Genomic DNA, 22149 nt, shown 5'->3' on the forward strand with positions numbered 1-22149 from the left:
AGGTTCCTTAGAATCTAAAAAGACAACAAATTCTCAGTTGCAACTTCCTGATGATTCATTTCCTGTACAGGAGAGGTGCTGAGGGTCTTCAAAAGTGTTTACAAGGCATTTATTATGCAGACTGTCAAAGAGAAAATCTTGCTGATAAAGAATTATGTGGCAGAGAGTTCAGAGTTGCTTATCGGAAGCTTAATGAGTCTGACCCAACTGAAGTCAGGCATTTTGTGGCATGAAAAGTGAGCGTGAGTTCTGAGGCATGTGATTATATAGGCATACTGGAAACGTGTGGACTTTGTTGTGGCTGAGAAAATAGAAGAGAAAGGAGGAGGTTCTTTAATATGGTCTAACAAACACAGAAGTAGGTTCAGACATATTTGAGTTTATAACAGACTCATGAAGAGGAGGAATTATGGTGTTCTGATTGGAATAGTGAATTTTCCAAGGCTACACAGTCTTTAATAACTTACAAATTTGTGGAAAAACGATCCAGAATTCTTTAGGCATTCTCTTTCCTTATCTGAGAAAAAGAGAGATCCCCGAGTTGTGTGATTTGATTAATGGAAAGAAAACTTTATAAAATATCAGAGAATAGGGTAGTTGAGAAAACTTAAGGAAGAAAGATCAGGGGTTTGATTCAGCATTTCTTCATGGGCTTTGTGAAATATTCATCTTTTTAAAGTGTCATTTTTGTCGTTTCAGGCTACCTTATGATTTGAATTGATAGGCCTTGGAAAGAGGGGTCAGGAACAGACTAGGACTGTGTAATAAGTAAGGATCAGTGAGGGAAGTTTGTAGGTACTCACTGTACAAGTTTGTAGCTATTTTAGCAGAAGGTACTACATAACAAAAATGTGTAGAGTAGTGAATGGCAGCTCAGGGAGGGAAATCTCACTATATACTGATATAAAATATTGAAAGAGAGCAGAAAGAAGATGAGATTAGAAGTGCTTAAAAGAATGTTAGGAATGGCCGTGTCCAGGGCTAATGAGTAGTGGTATTCAAGTAATATTCATGAATAAATGTTCTTAGGCAATTTTTGAGAACACTTTCCATAGATAGTAGGTGGATACTACATAGCTCTAGATGAATCAATAAAAGCATTTTTTCAAGACAGTATGTTCAGTGTGGTGAGGGAGAGAAGAAAATTGGAGAAGTAGGTGAGTGTGAGATTCGTGGTTTTGTGAATAGTGAAATGAAAGTGCATTCCTATTGGAACAGATTGATCTGTAATGGATGGTGGGATAACACAGGAAAAGAGTGGATGTGGGAGCAAAGGAATGACCAACAAGACACCTGGGATGTACAGATGGAGAGTTGGATCAGAGCTTAGAGATCCAAGTCCAAAACGTCATTACTTGTTAGTTTTCATGGAAAAAGAGAAAATAGTTTTATTTATTTTATGTCTCAAAGCAGTATATGTACCAGCATATTTTTTCTCCTTTTAAAAAATCCTTGCTTATACATTCCAAAAATGTTATAAAGCAGAAATGTGAGGCATAAACTAAGCTTGTTTCTACTGCTGTTATGGAGCAGACAGAATAACAAGTTTACAGTTTTACCCTTCCCTCGAGGTTTCTTTTCTTCTCTTTCTCTGAAGCAGCCCAATAACAATGCAGTTGGATTTCTTCAGTATTTTTTATGCCATTATTCTTTCATAGAGTAAGAGAAGCAGTGAATACATATAGAAGGAATAATTTGAATATGTCAAAGTTTAACTTTAGCCTCCTTTGTAACTCATCACGTACCCATTTTAGTCTTGGAGAAAAAATACTTATAGTTACCTGAAAAAAAAAGTGGATTTTGACTTAAACAATCTTAAACTAGCTTGTTATGAATCACTTGCAATTAAGAGATTTTTGGAATGAAACATAGTAAGGTATGATAAGCATGTGTGATCATGTCACAGATATCTAATCAAATGAATCAGTGTCAGTGAAAACTTATATTTTCACACAGCTGTTAATTTATTTTATGCTCTATTGCACTATAGACAAGAAATGTGAAGAAGCTCTTTTTCTTCATCTCAGCTTGACAATTGACAAACATTAACTTTGAAGTGAGAAGTGGTAGTTTTTGAGGCACTAGGAAATCTTGTAGTCATCTGACTCTCTCTTCAACAGTTTGAAAGAGAAAGAAAGAGTCAACACAATTCAAACTTGACATCTTGATATTTCACTAGTTAAATAATATTTTCTAAGTACTACCTTGGCTGTGGCTAGGTTTTCCTTTGTTCTAACAGTAACCTGCCTTCCCTTGAACAGGAATTGCCTTTAACACTACTTCTATGCCCTTTTTAAGGGCATCTTTATTCTTTCTAGACTTGCTGCCCTTTATCTTGACAGAAGTTAATTATTATTTTTTTTTTCCTGAAGCAAGAGTATAATTACTTCGGGATTTTTGTTGTTAAAGTTTCATGCAAGGCTTCCTTTTATGATTTTTATCCTCCATTTTCCATTGCTTCTGAAGAAAAAAACAACTAAATTGCAACCTTCCTTCTATCATTTATTATAGTAAATAAGAAATATAGTAATAATTTTTATAGTAATGACATACTTAAATTGACTTTTAGAAGGTAAAGAGATTAGGTGAATTGATCACAGTCTCTAAGTAAAGAAGTTGTTTCAGTTGAGGAGTCTTGTCTCAAAGACAGACATTTGTTTTCTGTGGCAATTATTTGGCCTGTGTTTTGCTGGGTTTTGTATGTTTGGTTGTTTTGTTTTGTTTAAAACAGCTGAGAGCCCAGGTCACAGAATCACAGAATTGTTGAGGTTGGGAGGGACCTCTTGAGATCATCTGGTCAAGCAGGGTCACCTAAAACAGGTTGTCTAGATGGGTTTTAATGGAAGATGGAGTCTCCACAAGTTGTCTGGCAACTTGTTGCAGTATTGGACCACCCTCACAGTAAAAAGTTTTTTCTTCTGTTCAGATAGAATTTAATGTTTTTAACTTGCGTGCGTTGCCTCTTTTCCTGTCACTGGGCACCATGGAGAAGAGTCTGGCTCCCTCCTCTTCATTCCATCCTGCCAGAAGCGAGAATCCCCTCTGAGCCTTCTCTTCTCTGGGCAAATCAGTCTCAGCTTTCTCTGCATCTCCTCCTAAGAAAGATGCTACAGCCCCTTACTCATCTCTATGGCCCTGTTCTGTACTTGTTCCAGTACATCGGTGTCTGTGTTGCAGTGGGGAGCCCAGAACTGGACCCAGCACTCCAGATGGGGCCTCTACCAAGTAGAGGTGAAGGATCACCTCCCTGGACCTGCTGTCAAGGCTGTTTCTTAATGCAGTCCAGAATACTTCTGTCATTCTTTGATGTAAGGCTGCATTACTGATTTCTGTTCCACTTGTCTATGAGGACCCTCAGGTCCTTCTCTGCTGAGCTGCTTTCCAGCTGCTCAGCCTCCGTTGTATTCTGTTGCTGGGGTTATTCCTCTTCAGGTGCAGAACTGAATTTCCCCTTGCTGAACTTCACAAGATTCCTCCAGCCTGTTGGGGTCCTTCTGAATGGCAGAACAACCGTCTGGTGCATCAGCTGCTCCTCCCATTTTTATGTCATCTGCAGACTTGCTGTGGATGTACTCTACTTCATTATCCAGATCATAAATGAAGATGTGAACCATCATTGGTTCAAATACTCTTGCAGACCCCAGTACTCCTGGGGTACTCCACTACAGCACCCATGTTGGTCTGTCTGCATATCTTGACCCATAAGTTCTGAACTGTCTCCTGGACCATCTCGAAGCAGTTCTCCATGCATTCCAGCTGCTCTCTCATATAAAGGGCAACTCTTCCTCTTAACCTTCCCAGCCTCTCCTCCCTAAAAACCATGTATGCATCCATCACAATACTCCAGTTATGTGAATTATCCCACATGTTTCTGTGATCCCAATGAGGATCGTAGCCTGGTAACTGCACTCAGACTTCCAAGTTCTTTTATTTTTTCCTCTTGCTGGATGAATTAGTGCAGAGTCATTTCAGAGGTAACCAACATGCTGATTCTCCAGAACGGGCAGGGGCGCTTTCCCCACAAGGCTGCTCTGCAGGCACTTTCTTCTTTACATGCATATGCTAAAAGGGATTCCTTTGCCTTTTGTTTTCACTGCCTTCATTTTGTCAGTAGTGGAATTCACTACTTTGTGTTGAGCTTTTTTTCTTTACTTTTTTTTTTTTTTTAATTCTTTGAACCTTACAGCGATGAGACTGGACGTGTGCAGTGGGATAATGGAAAAATTCAGGATCTTCCGTACAGAGAAGACCTACGCAGTGAAGGCTGGGAAGTGGTACTTTGAGTTTGAGGCAGTTACTGCAGGAGACATGAGAGTCGGTTGGACCAGGCCAGGTTGTCTGCCAGATCAGGAACTTGGCTCAGATGAAGAAGCTTTTGTTTTTGATGGCTTTAAGGTTTGTATAAATTTATCTGTAATAGTATGAGTGACTGCAAAGCTTTTAGGTTTGTGTCTTATTCCATGTGTTGCCTCAACTTAATTGTCTTCTCTGCTTTCATTTCTGTTTTATGAAATTATTTCTCTCTCTCCTTGAGGGCCTAGGTGGAATAAAGATCAGCGCCACCTGAAAAATTAATTAGCAGGGTTTGGCATTTCTGTAACTTTTTTCAAAGCTTCACAGTATTTGCACAATATGTATAAAGCATTGAAAATCTAAGTGACTTACTCAGATTCAAAATACTGGCAGAGCTGTAATTAACTATGAATCATTTCTTTAAATTTTTACTCTGTTGTTCTATCTGTAAGAAGTGCTTTTCCCTATTCTATTAGGGAATAAATATGGTTAAGATTATTGACAGTAAGCATTTCAGGCCAACTTTGATACAAGTTTTTTGTAGGAATATAAAAGTGATGGAGTATACCTAGATTTTCATGGAAATCCTTACAGTTTAGAGTAAATGAAGTATGATAGAACCAGTAATTTTTGCTCAAATTTAACTCTGCATGAGACAATGTCAGACTGAAATCTAGTAGTAAAAATATATACGAAAACAAACTGTTCTATGTGTTACTGATTTTCATCAGAATATACCAAATAACTCATTAAAACTTTTTATTTCAGTGTGAAGGTAAGTGCAACTGCTATTCAAACCATAATTGCTATTAAGGCTTCTGATGACTCATGTCAAAATGTTTCTTGTATCTGATGTTGGAATTAATTTCCTTTATTACTATTACAATATGTGACAGAAATCAACAGTATTCCTTTCCTGGCTGTTCCTGATCAGATCAAGCTCTCAAGATGTATTTTATTTATGTTGTTGGAATTTAATTTTTTTTCCACAGTCTTGTATTACATTGGATGATGCCTTAGAAAAAGAACTGAAAAGTTGTTTTTGTAAAATAATAATTAGCTTAATTAAATGATTTGTGCTGTGTCTTTACTAGAATAGCTGTGTAGCATTTTGCCTTCTGCATCTTAGGTTTTGACCTTTAGGTCTCAATCCACAAAGCTATTTTGTTGTCTTTGATTTTTGATGGGTTCTCTCCTTGGCTTAAGAAAAGTTTTTGACCTTCAGGATACATAGGAAGAGTCCTTTGTTCTATAGGATTCTCAGGATGGATACAGAAGATAGAAATCTACTTGTGATAGAATATATAAACAAAAGAAACTATTTGTTATTAACAGTGCTTTATGCAAGTTACAATAGTTCTTAATAGATGTTAATTTATTTGAATTCCATTTCAAGACCCCACGCAAAGGCTTTGCAGTCTTTGACTTGAAGGGCATAAAAATCATTAGTCATGCCCTTAAGTACTCTGGAATCTATCGGAAGCTCAGAGTGCTTGTCCCATCCACAAAAAATCCTGTTACTTCCAACATCTGGTATGATGTGAAGTTTAATTTATTTCGTGCACAACATTTTTAAGAATTACACTTAAGGAAACAAGAAAGCTTGTTTGGAAGCATTGAATTTAAAGGCTACTAGATTAAATAAAAACAACTGCTTAAAAAAAGTTTGTGAAGTAGCTATTTAATGTTGTAATTGATAGCATATTATTTTCATTACAAGTCTTTCATGGAGCTTCTGCAGAAAAATAAGGCATGCTCTTTCTTGTTACTAAAATGTTGAAAGAGCAATTTTCCCTGTCAGCTCACTTAGCAACATTTTACAATACTAACGTGTGGGGTGCTTGCAGGAAGTTAATTGTTGGATTTCCATTTTCAAAGTCGACTTGGAGTACTCACAGACATTGTTTTGGAATGATACGTTGTGAAAGTGTTAATTTTAGTGCCATCTTAATTGAGGGGGCTAAGTATTAGTTGTACCACTAAGGGAGAGAGGAGCACATACTTTGTCACTATTACTCTTTGAAATTCTTTTAAATCCTTTTCAGGCACAGCGGTGGCATCAAGGTAATGAGCATTTTGGCCGCTCTTGGTTGGCAGGAGATGTTGTTGGATGTATGGTTGACATGAATGAGCACACTATGATGTTCACCTTAAATGGTGAAATCCTGCTTGATGACTCAGGTTCAGAACTTGCGTTCAAGGACTTTGAGGTTGGTGATGGTAAGTACTGTAACGCATTGTGCTGTTAACTTGCTGTTGTTGCCCAATTTTTGCTCTGGCTTCCCTTTAATGTGATGTGCCTCTTCCCCCCACCTCCCCCAACTACCCCTTGTTGTTTTCTCTATTTGATTAATATCAAGCCTTTGGAAAGGAGGCATGCTGGGTGTGAGGATGAGGCAAGGCCTTTTTCTGTGGTGAACTTTGCAGCCTTCTTTTGACTTTTCCAGTATTTTGCAGGGATGTGTCTGGAACTGTAAATTCCTGACCTTAAACATTTAATTTTCACTGCAGCAGGTTACCGTATGGTATAACAGAATCATAGAAGGAATTGTAAAATGGTGTGGGTTGGAAGGGACCTTTGAAGATCATCTAGTCCAACCCCCCTCCTATGGGCAGAGACATCAAATTTTACCTAGATCAGTTACTGAAATGCTACCAACTTTCTGTCAAATTAGTGAGAACATATGTTAGAGAGTTTAAGGCAGCTTTAAGGTTTTGTTTTAGCTCTGGGAGGAGAAATGACACCTGACCGTGGATAAAGCCAGCTGGTATAAAATTACTTTTCAATTTTTTTTTTTACTTAATTCTAAACCAGCAGATTGAGTTTTGTACCTGTTGTTGTAGTGTTCTTGGTGCAGCTTTGAGTCCACAAGCAGGTTTTAATTTACCACAAATCTATATTTTTATGAGATTGTAAATATGACAAAGATTGTGAGGTTGTGTCAGGTGCTAGATTGATTTTCTACCACAAAAGTAATTACATACTTGTGTGCGAACAGGCATGTGAACGGATAAGAAATTACATTAATGTAGATGACTGCCTAACATTTCTGAACTATGGTAATGTGAAAAAAAAAAAAAAATTAAGCTTTAATCTTTCTTTTCATTTGTTGTTGATACATGCACTCTATCGTATATATTATATGTCTGTTAAATAATACATCTGTGTCTGAGAGATAAAGTTAAATTTTTTGAGCAGTAAAGGTTGCAAATGGTACTTTTGGGTTACTGATCCCTATTCCCAGGAGAAATATGAATTGTATATCTATTAATTAGACAGTTCCCTGCTTGAATTTTAACCGCTTCACTTTTATCTGGATTTCAGAGTTTGTACTTTAAGAAGTGCTTTGGGAGAAGAATTTTTTCTCCCTTCTTCTGCCATGCAATAGGAATTAGGAGTAATTTTTGATTTCATTTAAAATGAGATAATTGCCACCAATTTTTTAGACTCATGACTGTTACTGTCCTTCTTTCAGATTTCCTTAAATATGATGATAACATAATGAGGGAAAGAGATGCATGAATTAGCTTACTTCTAGTAGTATTGGCATAACATCACCCTAGTGCCATTAAATTATTAGTTTTCCAGTTATTAGGGAGTAGAATCCCATTGAGGACTGAGGGATTCTGAAAGAAACTGGAATTCCATGAATTTCTGAGGGTAGCCTGTCTGAGCAGTGTTTTGATTTCAAAGTTGATGAAATCACATGGTGTAGGTTTTGTGGTACTTGTTTCTAGCTGCAGGTTCAGATTTAAACAGATCTCTGTTAAGTCTGAAACTGCTAAAGTGGTTCGTGGTTTGACATGGAGCCTGAAGGCCTTGGTAGCCATGTAAAAGGCTTAATGTCAGTGTGTCCAGGCTCTCAGATTTTTCACAATGTCCTTATAATTCACGTTAAGCTCTCTAGTGTCATGCTTGTAGAAAAGAGCTTGCCTTTGAAATAAGATCTCCTATTCTATTTTCAAATGAATCTGCTTACTGATCTCAGATTTAATAACTCCAGGTCAGTATTTGTAAATATTATGGGTATTTCATATACTATTTATGGTGAGGGAAAGGCGTCTATATATGTGTGTGTGTATATACAAACAGGTGTATGGAATACCCAAATTAACTCTGACTTTTATAGAGCTTTCATTTTTTTGTAGGCTGGCTTTAGTTTGGTTTTGTTAATGGCTCTCTGTTTGTTAAATGGGTTTGTTAAAATTGCTTAAGAGTATTGACACCTCTCTACAGGTCACTTCTGTCAGTGAATCGTGTGCATGCCATGTGCTGCTGCAGGAAGAGACCTTTTGCTTTAGAAAAAAAGATAGAATTTATGATCAGAGCCCGATGTCCTGCTTTGAAGGATGCAGTCTGACTATAAATCAGTCCTTTAGTTTTAATTTACTTAGGAACAGTGAAAAGTGAGTATGGCGCTCTGCCAGCTTACTAATAAGGCTCGTGTGCTGCATCTTAGGTTGTACTACTAACAAGAGGAGCTCCTTCGGATTATGGCAGACTAATTTGTTTGTGAGATACCATCTCAGCAGTAAAATTGTTAAAACATAATTGCATATTTTGCATTTGTGTAAGAGAAATTTCATACTGCAGATACGAACAAGTACACTGTGCAAACCAAATTTTGTTTTGTCAACTCATGATCTCTATGAGCATGAGCTGATTGTAGTGAGTGTTTGACAAATTGGGTCAGGAGGTTCAGCTTGTGTTCGTGAAAGTAGGAAGCATTACAAAAAGTGTTGCTGTCCTATGCTTTTGCTACATGACAGACAATGCTAAAGGATTACTGTTCTGGCAGTAGTGTTAAAGTCTTCCTACTTGTTTTGCTATTTCATATGGTAAAATAAAAGTTTTGCTTCTTAGCCCAGTTACACACCTGGAGACTAAGAGCCAGATCATGGGTAAATCACCTTTTTATGTAGCCTCTAGCATGCAAGGGCTACACAGGAACTGAAAAATGTCGCTTCTAAAATGGCTGGATACCCAAAGAAGTGTACTGAAAGTTAATTTTTATTCCATAGCAAGACACCTAACTGCCTTACCAGCATGCTCCCTATAAGATGAGATGCCATATCTTTACCAGATACAGAAGAGCCCTGGGGCACCTTAATGACAACTATACTGTTGGCACATCAGTCCAGAATTTCAGCAGAGGAGAGGAAGTCGTGTTTCCGTGGTTAGGACTGTACTTGCTACTTTCTTTCATGAACTGTTTGACCTGTGCAGAAACATGAAATGATTGTTCATATATATAAATATAAAAATAGATAAATATATATATAGATATGATGTGTTCACAACTGATCAGTTTACACCTCCTTGTCTTTGAACACTTTTTTTTAAAAGATTTTGTTCCTCTATTTTCTTTGTACCAAAAATCTAGTTAGGTCACTATTTTGTTTTGAACAGCAGTGGATATGTATCAGAACAGGATAAGCAGAAAGTGATACAGTCACCCAGCCTCCAGTGATTTTTCTGGTTTAGGGGCTTTTAGAGGCAAACATGTTTCTGTCAAATAGCCCTGATAGTTTGTTGGGTTTTTTTTGTGTTGGTTGGGTTGTTTTTTGTTTTGGTTGGGTTTTTTTGTTTGTTTCTTTCCACAAGCACGTCTCTAAACACTTTTTGAATTAATGTGAGCTTCTAGCATCCATGATGCTATGTGACAGTATTCTACAGTGTTACTATTAGTGTAGAAGGAAGTCCCTGCCACTGTTTTGAAGCTTACTACCAAACAGTTTCTTTGATCATAATTTTTGTTATGAAAGGCATTAAAAAATCATTTACTGTTCATTTTCTCTATGCCGCTCGTAATGGGGGTATATATCATACCCCCTTACTTCAGCTTCCAAAAAAGATTTATTATCTTAATTTCTTTAATTGTTGCTCATAAGAAAGCAGTTTCATTTGTGTTGGCCATTTCCAGATCTATTATATCCTTTTTGAGTTGTGGACAGCAAAACTTCATAAGATCCTGAATATGGTTGCCGTACATCCTGGAAACAACTGAAAATAAGAAATGGAAATTAAATGGTGAGGTGATTCAGACAGACAAAGCATATGCTTTAGTCTGTATATATCTGTGGGGTTTATAGCAAATCTTACATCACTTTTGTTAAGATTGTGAGGATTCATGCTGTCACTACTGTTCCTGTGAAAACCCATTCTCAAACAACTTGATGTCCATGGACATCCGTTACTTGATGTCTGGTATGGTTTTTGAGTGATGAAGTGAGATTTTTAAGGGTATTGAAAATAAAATCTTGATTTTTGGCTTTGCTTAAAAACTTTTGCAACAGCTTATGGATTCCTTTCACTGAACAGGGAGCCCATTAAATTCTTCCTACTTGAGCTGCTGGGCTTTATCACAGCATATATCTATATATGCAAATATAATTTTCCTAGTTATGTGTTGTATAATACATTTTTATTTCATTTAGTGATGGAAAATATTCTTTATTATTGTTTGTCATTGGATTTGCACTAGCAGAATGGACATAAATCATGTTGTCTAAATCATCTAATGATTTAAGAGCCTTGCTGTGAAGATAAAAATCTGGACTTGAACTTAAAACGAATAGTGTATGTCCTTAAATTTATCATGCCTAATACACATACAGATGATAACCAATCTTGTGTATCTGTAATAAAATCTTCAAAAGGTGGTACTGAAGGCTGATACTTTATCTGGTGAGCAGTCATTCCTGTAGATGGTGCTCTGGGATTTCCTTTTGTCTGTATAAAGAACATAACGTGAATGGATATTCTGCCCTTTTTTTTGTCTGGGCAGATAAAGGAAAGTGAGGAACTAGTTGTATTTTGTCCTTATGTGCTTCAATACGTGGTACATTCACTTGAACCAGAATCATTGAACAGAGCTTCATGTTTCTTGTTGGTACAAAAGAAAACATTTTGTTAATAGCTAGGTCAAATGAATCTACAAAGTGGTTTGTAGCTTTGGAAATTCAAAATCAGGATGAAAAGGAAGAGGAGAAATAAGATTTTTCTAGGTTTTTAGACTGCGCTGCTGAATCCGAGGGAAAAAAAAAACCCAAAACAAATGTTTTTTTAAGAAGTGCAAAGGAGTCACAAGTGAGTTCCCTGTGCTAGCGAAGCAGTAAGAGAGCAGGCGCATACAAATGTGAAGCCGATTCAAAACTAAAAACAAAAAACCCGGCCCAAAACCAAAAATAAACTACCCTAAGTTTCAACAAGCTACAGTACCATATTGTCAGTTCTCATTATCCAGAGCCACAATGTGTTATGAATTTTTATAATTAATCATTTATTTTTTTTTCCCCAACAGCTTGCACTTGATGCATATTTGTTATTTTTTTCTCTACTCTAGCTGTGTGGACAAGTGCTCTATTACTTTTAGAGTATTTTTTGAGGTTCTCTCAAAGTACCATGACTAATAGAATTTTAGGAGGAATATTAAAAGTAGTAAGACTTGGAGTAAAATTGGCAACACTCCACCAGCTCAGCAGAGAGATTATTTGAGAGCTGATTGTCAGACTCCTTGAAAATACTCTCAGATTTCTGTGAAGTAAATTGAGTGTTGCATAAAGAGATCCATGGTATTAGAAAGTGGTTGGTTTTTTTTTTAATGATATTTGAGATTACAGTACTTGGTTACATGCAAGAGGCGATGGGCTATCGATAACTGCTTGCATTTATACTGTTTGATTTGTAGATTATTTTTTTCCCCGAATGCTTTTTACTTGGTTTATGGAAGAGAGCAGTTCTCTGATGTTTGTGTTGTACAACCCATGTGTTCTTTCATCTTGTTTTAAGGATTTCTACCTGTGTGCAGCCTGGGCCCATCTCAAGTGGGAAGAATGAACTTTGGAAAAGATGTCAGCACTCTAAAATATTTCACGATCTGTGGCTTACAGGAAGGGTATGAACCCTTTGCTGTTAACACAAACAGAGACATCACCATTTGGCTGAGTAAAAGGCTCCCTCAGTTTCTACCAGTGCCACAAAATCATGAACATATTGAGGTTTGTGATCCTATTAAAATGTTTCTAGACACTTCTTCCATGAATATGTTTGAATTATGTTTCTACTTTTGAACTTCTAGAGAAGATTTTTAATGGGATATGTGACCCAGTTCTGGATGAACCTTACAGCTGTTAAAATTGTCGTACGTTCAGTGGAGTTGCAAGTAATGTAATTATTTGGTTGATAGTAATTTTTTATCCATGAAATCTGTTATATGTGTAAACAAGAGATTCTTAGAGACAGATTCTGCAAGATGTCCTCATTAAGAGCTCCTTGTGCAGAGAGCTATGTTTTGTAAACAATTTCCAGAAATTGGGCATTTCTACATAGCAGATACCATGTGTTCTGGTGCACACACTTTGTGAAGTGAGTTTTCCATCACTAATTGGTTTTGATTTTTATACATATTTATTAACCGATTGTGTCAACATTTATGCCCTAATCACTTGTGCGTCTTGATGAAACTGAATTCATGTTGTAAGACTTACAAGTCTACCATGAAATCATTCTGAAATTGATGTAATTAGAAATCTTATTCAGCTGATACTTAAGAAATAATTTATGTTCTTGCATATGTACATGTATGATTTGTATTAGCTGGTTTGTGTTGTTCTGGGGCGGGTTGGATTTTTGTTGCAAACAGTTATGATGGGAAAGGTCATTCCTTTGTGAGTGTTTCTTTGATTTAATAACAGAACAACAAAAACCTCTACTCATCGTATTTATTTCCTCTTAAAACAGCAGCACACGATTACAATACATTTAACTGTTGATAACATACTGTTGCAAATTTTGCAAGTCATGGATGTTTACACTAGAAATACAAGTTGAATATTTACAAGAGGGAAAAAACATCATCTTCAAAACAACTATGTCTTTACATTTGACAGGTGATGAGAATTGATGGCACCATAGACAGCTGCCCCTGCCTGAAGGTCACACAGAAGTCCTTTGGTTCACAGAACAGTAAAACAGACGTCATGTTTTTTCGATTAAGCATGCCCATTGAGTGTGCTGAGGTGTTCTCCAGATCAGCTGCAGGAGGGTTACCAGGCTCTGGTCTTTTTGGCCCGAAGAATGACTTGGAGGATTATGATGCTGATTCTGATTTTGAGGTTCTAATGAAGACTGCTCATGGTCATCTAGTTCCTGACCGGACCGAAAGAGAAAAAGATGCCACAAAACCAGAGTTAAACAACCATAAAGATTATGTTCAAGAAAAGCCTTCACGTCTTAAACAAAGGTTAGTAGCACATAGCTTGCCTTTCTTTGCCACCCCCCCTTTTTTTCCCCCCCCTTTTTTTCTTTTCCCTCCTTCTTTCTTGAATAGTATAGGAAAATGTCAAGTCTGCAGAGATTCTTTCCTCAATTCTGTCCTAAATTTGGATATAACACAGTACATGAGACAGTGAACCTTCATGTGAAATTCTGTCCTAAATTTGGATATAACACAGTACATGAGACAGTGAACCTTCATGTGATTAAATTGCATGTGTAATATATAGATTAAAATTAAGGAGAAAACCAAAAACATTTTTCAAGCTATTAGAAACCTATCGTTTGGGGTTTTGTGAAGGCTTTTGTGATCATTACATGAGTTGCTCTCTAAAACCATGGAAATTCATTCTGACAGAACTAGGAAGTCTTCAAAGTGACATGGAATGTGTTTTCACATGGCTTCCAAAAAGCTGAAGATAATCCTTACCTAGAAATGTATATTAGCTTCTTATCTCACTCAATGAACCAAATAATCATAAGAATGTCCTTTAGATGACATTTTCATTCTTCCTAATTTTTCTTATGGAATGAGGAGAACACTTGACTTGATGGTGCTGTGGAGATGCAAACACCGGGCCATTACACAGACAATGTTACTGCAGATCTCCATTCCTTTTCTGCTCTTCTTTAACAAACTTGGTTTGTTAAACATTTCGATTGCAGAATAGATCAGGACATATAGACGGTATTGTTAAATGCATAAAGGTCATTTAAGGTTCCACATTATTCCAAAGTGACATAGGTGTTTAACAGCCTGATAATTTTTTAAGTTACATGAGTTTAGTGTCCAAGTAACTTTTGAATATATAGTTTAAGCTCAGAATTCATTTAAGTGCTTTTAAAAATGAGCTTATCTCTTTAATCTACATGGAAGTAATAAACTAACCAGTGTTATATATTAATAATGTCATAAATACTATGTATTTAGGTGTAACATAATAAATACCTGCATTTAGAGATAATGTATCAATGGAAAATTCCTCTCTGTGTGTGTGTATATATATATTAATATACTGAAATTTTCATATAGATTTTGATTTTATTCATCTTTTTACAGATTTATGCTCAGGAGGACAAAGCCAGATTATAGCATGAGTCACTCTGCACGGCTTACTGAGGATGTGCTAGCAGATGATAGGGATGACTATGATTATTTGATGCAAACTTCCACGGTATTGTAACATAGGATTAGCGTTTTAGCTACTTGCTTGTTTGGTTGGTTGGGGTTTTTTTGATAATTGTATGCTATCCCTTGTAAGAGTTTCAGAAGCAGTGCAATTTTTAGGCAAAATTTTTAATTTAAAAGTCTGTGATAGTCCTGTACTACTGATGCTGAGACCACTATGTTCTTTTTGTTTTGACTTGTCAGTCTAAAACAATTTCCACAATGAAAGCCATAAAATAATTTAATCCATTTTTTGATTGCTATTGATAACACCAAACATAAAAAAGAAAGAATAAATAGTTCTAGAGTAATTGAATAAGTAGGGAAAAGTGCTTTAAACTAATAGGTCAGTGTTCAGGACCATTTGAAAACATCTATACTAATTTTACTCAGCATTTATTTCATTGAGTTCCCAGTGAAAGTTTTGTGCATCTTCTGACAAATCAGCTCCATACTAACTCTTCAATGTTCAAAGGAGAAAATACTTCTCACTTGGATGTAGTCTTCTCTTTTTAAAAGATACTAGATGCTAGAAACCAAGTCACCTACAATATAAAAATTGTAGCCTACAATGCTGTGATGCAGAAGCCTACAATACAAGCCTATAAACTGCACCTTTAATCTTTTTTTTTGTTTGCTTTAACATACATATTTCGTTAGCTGTATTTTGACTTGTGTTTATATTCTTTTGTTGCTTTGCTTATGAATTACACACGAACCAGCTGATGCTACTTTTGAAGAGATGGCTTATGTTCAGATCTTAGAACAATAATCAAACTGATACACTGGAAACCAAATGCTAACATTTACTGACATTATTTTTTTTTTATTGACAGTACTATTATTCAGTGAGAATATTTCCTGGTCAAGAACCTGCTAATGTCTGGGTGGGCTGGATTACGTCTGACTTTCACCAGTATGACACAAGCTTTGACTTGGACAGAGTGCGTACTGTCACAGTTACACTAGGAGATGAAAAAGGGAAGGTTCATGAGAGGTTGGTTACAATTTTCTTAAAAAGATGCATATTTTTATACCCATAAAAGCAACTAACAATTTAAAAACAGTAGATCCACCCCATTTGATGTAACTGGGTTGATGTAAAAAAAAAAAAAAAAAAAGGAAAAAGTGTAACTTCACTTGTTCTCTCCTCTTGCTTGTGAAGAAACAGTGGAGTAATGATCTAATCAAATCAATAAGCACTGAAAAGTAAAATAGTGCAGCTTTCCTATGTAGCTTCAGACCATGAGCCTGTAAATATTGACTTCTGAACTGGTACAAAAGAGAGCAACATACCTTGTAGTAATTACGGAACTTCTTGATTTTGAGCAGTCCAAAATTAGTACAACAGCAGCTCTTCTCAGCGCTTCAGCTCGTGATCTATGCCAGAATGTTGTGTTATGCTTAACGTTAAATGATTTTAAACTTTAACTTGCAAAGTCCGTTTTGTTTCATTGAATGTTAGGAAAGATTTTGACTTGTTCATATTTTGTCGTCTTCAATTTTTTCACGTATGAAGTCTAGGTTTCATTGAATTTTAGCATTGGTTACGGTGGGATCTCCTGTTTTCAGCCACAAGGCCCTGCTGGTTGCAGCCGTACAAAGTTGTTCTTAGTCCACTATTTAAAGCTTACACACCATCCATAAATAAATTTGTCTTTTGACATTCAGTATAAAACGCAGCAACTGCTATATGGTGTGCGCAGGAGAGAGCATGAGCCCTGGACAAGGACGTAATAATAATGGTCTGGAGATTGGTTGCTTGGTTGATGCTGCCAGTGGCCTGCTGACCTTCACAGCTAATGGCAAGGAATTAGGCACGTACTATCAGGTGAGTATTTTTTGATGATTTCTTCCAGTGGGAAGGGGGAAAACTGTATCCTAAGACTGCATCTTATTAGAAACTTTTGTACAAGATTGGAAGAAAAAGTAATTGTCACTGTTATGACAGTGATTTCCCCCTCCTGTTTGGATTTTCTGGGGTTTTTACTCAAAGTGTTGCACTTATTGACTGTCAATACAGATATTATGTTTCTTTTTTAATTTGTGATAATGCTTTGCTGTCTTCAGTGGTTAGCTGTTTTTGCGTCTTTATCTTTGTTTAGGTTGAACCAAGTACAAAGTTATTTCCTGCTGTATTTGCTCAAGCTACAAGCCCCAATGTTTTCCAGTTTGAACTGGGAAGAATAAAGGTAAATAATGCTTTATTTGTGCAGGTTTAGGACTAATATATTATATCAAATATTAGTGGTGGGGTTTTTTTGGCCATTTGTTACCTGCAATATGTTGTTGGTATTGGGCACATTTTTATGATTCCAAGTATTTGCACTACTGCCATTTTTATTCTTAACTCAGTTTTAAGTACTATGTATTTAAAATACTCTACATTGGATGAGAAGGATTGTAACTGATTAGAATTGGCAGAGGATATTGCAAAGTCCTGTTGAATTTTCTGAATCTCACTCTTCACAATGAAGCAAAAACACTGAGGTCAGTAAGGCAAATCTCTTATTCTACAGAGTATGGATGACTGGTGTATCTGCAGATTAAGTTAGGGATTTAAAATGGTTTTAAAGTACCTTCAAACAGTACACTCAAGAAAACTGAGCTGAAATTTGCTTCCTTGCTTTGGATACATGCATGTCTAAAAAATCAGAAGAGGTGAAAGAAGAGTGGAGTTCAGATCTCTGGTTCAAGGAAGTGGCCACAAATTCCATTCACGTTTCTATTTCAGATTTAGCTGTTTTACAAAATTTGTTGTGGACAATGCTCTCTTCCTGCTAATCTGCCAGCAGTTCCCAGCTGGATTTCCAAGCTACTGAAAATGTTAATTTCCTGTTGCACTGTACTTAACTGTACTATATGTTGAATACATTTCTTGAAATATATATATATTCATTGTTTGATAAAGATGATCAAACCGATTGTCTCTTCTGTTGGAATTTTACAGAATGTAATGCCACTGTCTGCTGGCTTATTCAAAAGCGAACACAAAAACCCAGTCTCTCAATGTCCGCCACGTCTCCACGTCCAGTTTCTGACTCATGTGCTTTGGAGCAGAGTGCCAAACCACTTCTTGAAGGTTGATGTGTCTCGGATCAGTGAACGTCAAGGCTGGATGATACAGTGCCTGAATCCTTTGCAGTTCATGGCCCTTCATATTCCTGAAGAAAACAGGTTGATATTTGTGTGTTGTAGTGCATCATCAGAGTTAGGTTGGGATTATGAAGCTAGACATGTAATAAAATTTCTATAAGAAAAGCCCAGGATCTCCTTTATATTTATAACACATGGAAGTAAAGGCAGTATGTTTTCATTTAGCTAATATTAAAAATTAATCTTATTTTTCAATGTTTTAAAATCTGCCTCCTTTGATTGTCTTTCCAACTTCTCCTAGTTTCTCTCCAAACTCTTAAAGAGTATATGAAAGAGAGTATATGAAGAGAAACTCTTTTAAGAGTTTTGAATGAAAACTAAAGGAACTCTGTCTATAAAATAATAAAGACAATCTGTAAGATAGGCAAAAATCTGTTTTTGTAGAGTTTTTTTTAAGATTTGTGGCCAATGTAATTATTCCATTACTTTAATTTACCTAAATTTAGTTTAAACAATTGTGATTTCTTTGTTACATAAAAGTCTCAGTGTTTTGCCAGTGCCAAAACGGAAAATACCACTAAAAAATTAGGTAAGAATTCTAAACAAAGACCACCCCCGAACCCTGTGCGAGTGAACTGGTTAGTCTGTTGCCATTTTGCAACCTCAGATCTAAAAAACAAGAAATGATGTAAATATGTAAACTTATGCTTGTTTTAAAACCTTGATTTTTCAGTTATCCAAGTTCTGGTTTGTAGTATGAGTATTCTGTGTTAAGTAAATAGTTTTGATCTTTCCCCACTGAAAGTAATTGAAGGTCTACATTAGGGGTGAATTGAATAAATTCCTGATTGAACTTTCTTATTAGTCCTTGATTCTTAGGCTGGCAGAGTTTCTCACATGAAAGCTGAAATATGGAAAAAGCCCATCCCTAGAACTGATATTATGCCAATGTTATCCTTAAGGCCAATTCTGAATTCCTTCCTTCACTTAAGTAAGTTTTGGCACTGATATGGAATTTACTGTATTTTTTTTTTTTTTCCTCTGCAGAACAATTGATATTTTAGAGCTGACAGAACAAGAAGAATTGCTGAAATTTCACTACCATACTCTCCGATTATATTCAGCTGTTTGTGCTTTAGGCAATAACCGTGTGGCCCATGCTATGTGTAGCCATGTGGATGAATCTCAGCTCCTATACGCTATTGAGAATAAATATATGCCAGGATTATTACGTGCAGGATATTATGACTTACTCATTGACATCCATCTCAATACCTATGCAACTGCCAGGTTAATGATGAATAATGAATTTATAGTTCCAATGACAGATGAGACCAAGAGTATTACTTTGTTTCCTGATGAAAACAAAAAACATGGCCTCCCTGGTATAGGACTTAGCACTTCATTAAGGCCAAGAATGCAGTTCTCCTCTCCCAGTTTTGTAAGCATTAGCAGTGAATGCTTTCAGTTCAGTCCTGAATTCCCTCTGGAAATCTTAAAGGCCAAAACCATAGAGATGCTAACTGAAGCTGTTCAGGAGGGCAGCCTCCATGTCAGAGATCCAGTTGGAGGTTCTACAGAATTTCTGTTTGTCCCTCTCATCAAGCTCTTTTATACCCTCCTAATTATGGGAATCTTCCACAACGGAGATCTAAAACACATCTTGCAGTTGATTGAGCCCCGGGTTTTCAAAGAAGCAATGAGCCAGGAGGATGAAATTGACTTCTCTGAGAAGGAGCTGAGTTCAGATGAGCTCAAATCAGAAGAAGGAGAGGAAGAAACCAGAGGAGAGCAAGTGCCAAAGGAAGGACTCCTTCAGATGAAACTTCCAGAACCTGTTAAATTACAGGTAACAATCCTGCTGTGATAGTGATTGCTCCCATTTCTTTGCAGATCCTTTTTTCTTCACTTGGTAATTTCTCTTTCAAGCAATAAAGAATTTTGGCATTAGTTAAACAGAGAAGTAATTTCCTTACAGGAAACAAGATTTAGTGTCTTCCTGATGATATAAACTTGTTCACCATAGATCAAACAACTGTTGTTTCATTAAACTGAATTACTTTCTCAATGACATTAGCAAGGAATTATTAATTTTTATGAATCCAAACAGAAAAGAAGTTCCCTAGAAGCAAGGAGGGAATCCATTCTCTTACAATTTTAATGAAGGTCTTACCTGTTATGTGCCTGAGCCACATAAATCTCTTGAGGATGCCAGATATTCCTGGTGTAGAATTACTTCACATGTAGTAAATGATAGCATTAAAGACTTCAAGCAATCCATCCTTATTTGCATAATATACAGAAGATATTTCTTAGCTTGCCAACTCTGCATTCTCTTACGATACTGTTTTCTCAGATGTGTCATCTGCTCCAGTACCTGTGTGACTGCCAAGTACGACACCGAATAGAAGCCATTGTAGCATTTTCTGATGATTTTGTGGCCAAGCTTCAAGAGAATCAACGCTTCCGGTACAATGAAGTGATGCAGGCTTTGAACATGTCTGCTGCCCTGACAGCTAGAAAAACAAAAGAATTTCGATCCCCACCTCAGGAGCAGGTACAGGAGAATTTATTTTTTATTGTGCTCTATGTGTGGCAGAGTTCTGTTTGATTTCAACTGTTTTTCCTTTTGGACATCAGTGTCATTTGCCTTTCCTTTGTATTCTTTAAGATTAACATGCTACTGAACTTTAAAGATGATAAAAATGATTGTCCTTGCCCTGAAGAAATTAGAGATCAACTCCTGGATTTCCATGAAGACCTAATGACACACTGTGGTAGGTCTTGTTACTGAATATTTTACTTTTTTTAATTATTTTAGCTTTAGAAGCAGTTTTTCTAAATAATTTTACATAACACCAACTCAGTAGTGTATAGATTAACACTATGTCAATTATAAATGCTATCATTTATACAAGATATACAAGTTACTCAGCTTGTAGTCAAAACTAAGGGAATGTTCTTATCCTCATCTCTGGTCAGACTTGAAGGGAATGCAGTATATTTTGCATCATGAGGGAAAAGGGTTCTTTTTTTCACCCATACAGCTCTGTAGAAATTTCTTTGGGCTTATGTACTGCATAATGCTGTAGCTTACTTGTTATTCCAGAGGTTCTTCTGCCTATTCCCTCTCCCTTGCGTAGACTTGCTGTATCAAGTTTGCTATGGCCATGTTAACCACAATATAACATAGTATTAGTAGCTGATACTTCTCAGACATGAATGAAGATATAGAAGTTTATTGAAACAGACTAATAATGAAAAGGAACAGTTAAATTTCTGTGGGTTTGATTTCTTCACTTTAGTTAATAAAAAACAGTTAAATTCTATGTCATATTAAAAAGTGAAATATAGTAACAATTTAAATAGAAAAATACCAATAAAAAATGAAGCACCAAATGTGTATTTTAAATGTCGAGCTCATACCCATGACTACTGCGACTTCAGTTATAGAGTAGTTTTGCTCGGAATGCAAGTTTACCTTTTGCATTGCGGACTTTGTTGTTTTCCGGTTTGAAGGATACTCATCCCTTCATTTTAATTCAGTACACTATTTTAAAGAAATAAGTAAAAGAGACGCTTAGCAGGCAGCATGAGCAGACAAGCAGCTGAACTTTCACATCTTGTCCCATTAGCTAGGAGTATCTACTGCAGGGATGTGTGATAATATTTTTTGAACTACTACTCTGGTCAAGGAAGGAGCTTGGGGCAGGAGGATCTCTGCACTTTTCCTCCTGAACGGTATTCCTTATTAATCCCAGTTTAACTCAAAATAACAGATTTAATTATTTAATTCACCTCCTTGAAATATCCAAATAAATAAAACCATGCCATCAATACCTGACTTTCTTTCTTGGTAGAGTAACCACAGTTAATATCCCTGTATATCACAAGTCTGTTTGGTTAGATTGGTCCATCTCAAAGATATTTCTGTTACCTTAATAAATCTGTTACTATTTTAGTATCAAACATCACAGAAGGTCTTTAATGCAGACTCCTACTCAAAGCGTAGTCAATGCTGAACTCAGACCTGGTTTCTCAGTGATATTTGCACTTGGGTCATTAAGCTTCTAAGCACAAAGATTCCACAATGTCTTTGAGCAACATGTTGCAGGGCTTGAGTGTTCTAATGGTAATTTTTTTTTTTATTTTTTTCCTTATGTCAGTTTGGAACCCTGCCTTGAGCTAGTGATCATGTTTCTGCTAACAGGGGTTATTTTCAGCTCTCCTTGCTGTTAGAGTGAACTGCTGACTAATGTGTAGGTTGCTGTCCAATAGGACCCCCAAAGTTCTTTTCTGTAAAGGTGGTTTTTTA

General features: G+C 36.3%; 1 protein-coding gene across 4 annotated transcripts in view; it reads left to right on the forward strand.

Moving 5' to 3' along the window:
* Window positions 1-22149, forward strand: part of RYR2 (ryanodine receptor 2) — a 434578-nt gene that overhangs the window by 265405 nt on the left and 147024 nt on the right. For all 4 annotated transcript variants that reach the window (XM_056344321.1, XM_056344323.1, XM_056344322.1 and 1 more), the window contains exons 26-37: window positions 4187-4395; window positions 6339-6513; window positions 12086-12294; window positions 13186-13538; window positions 14631-14745; window positions 15575-15735; window positions 16410-16569; window positions 16844-16930; window positions 17689-17915; window positions 18882-19683; window positions 20191-20391; window positions 20506-20611. In XM_056344321.1, the coding sequence (XP_056200296.1) occupies window positions 4187-4395; window positions 6339-6513; window positions 12086-12294; window positions 13186-13538; window positions 14631-14745; window positions 15575-15735; window positions 16410-16569; window positions 16844-16930; window positions 17689-17915; window positions 18882-19683; window positions 20191-20391; window positions 20506-20611 (2805 nt within the window). The remainder of the gene's footprint in view (window positions 1-4186; window positions 4396-6338; window positions 6514-12085; window positions 12295-13185; window positions 13539-14630; window positions 14746-15574; window positions 15736-16409; window positions 16570-16843; window positions 16931-17688; window positions 17916-18881; window positions 19684-20190; window positions 20392-20505; window positions 20612-22149) is intronic.

The sequence above is a fragment of the Falco biarmicus genome, chromosome 6 (assembly GCF_023638135.1).
Source record: "Falco biarmicus isolate bFalBia1 chromosome 6, bFalBia1.pri, whole genome shotgun sequence".
In the NCBI taxonomy this organism is placed as follows: Eukaryota; Metazoa; Chordata; class Aves; order Falconiformes; family Falconidae; genus Falco; species Falco biarmicus.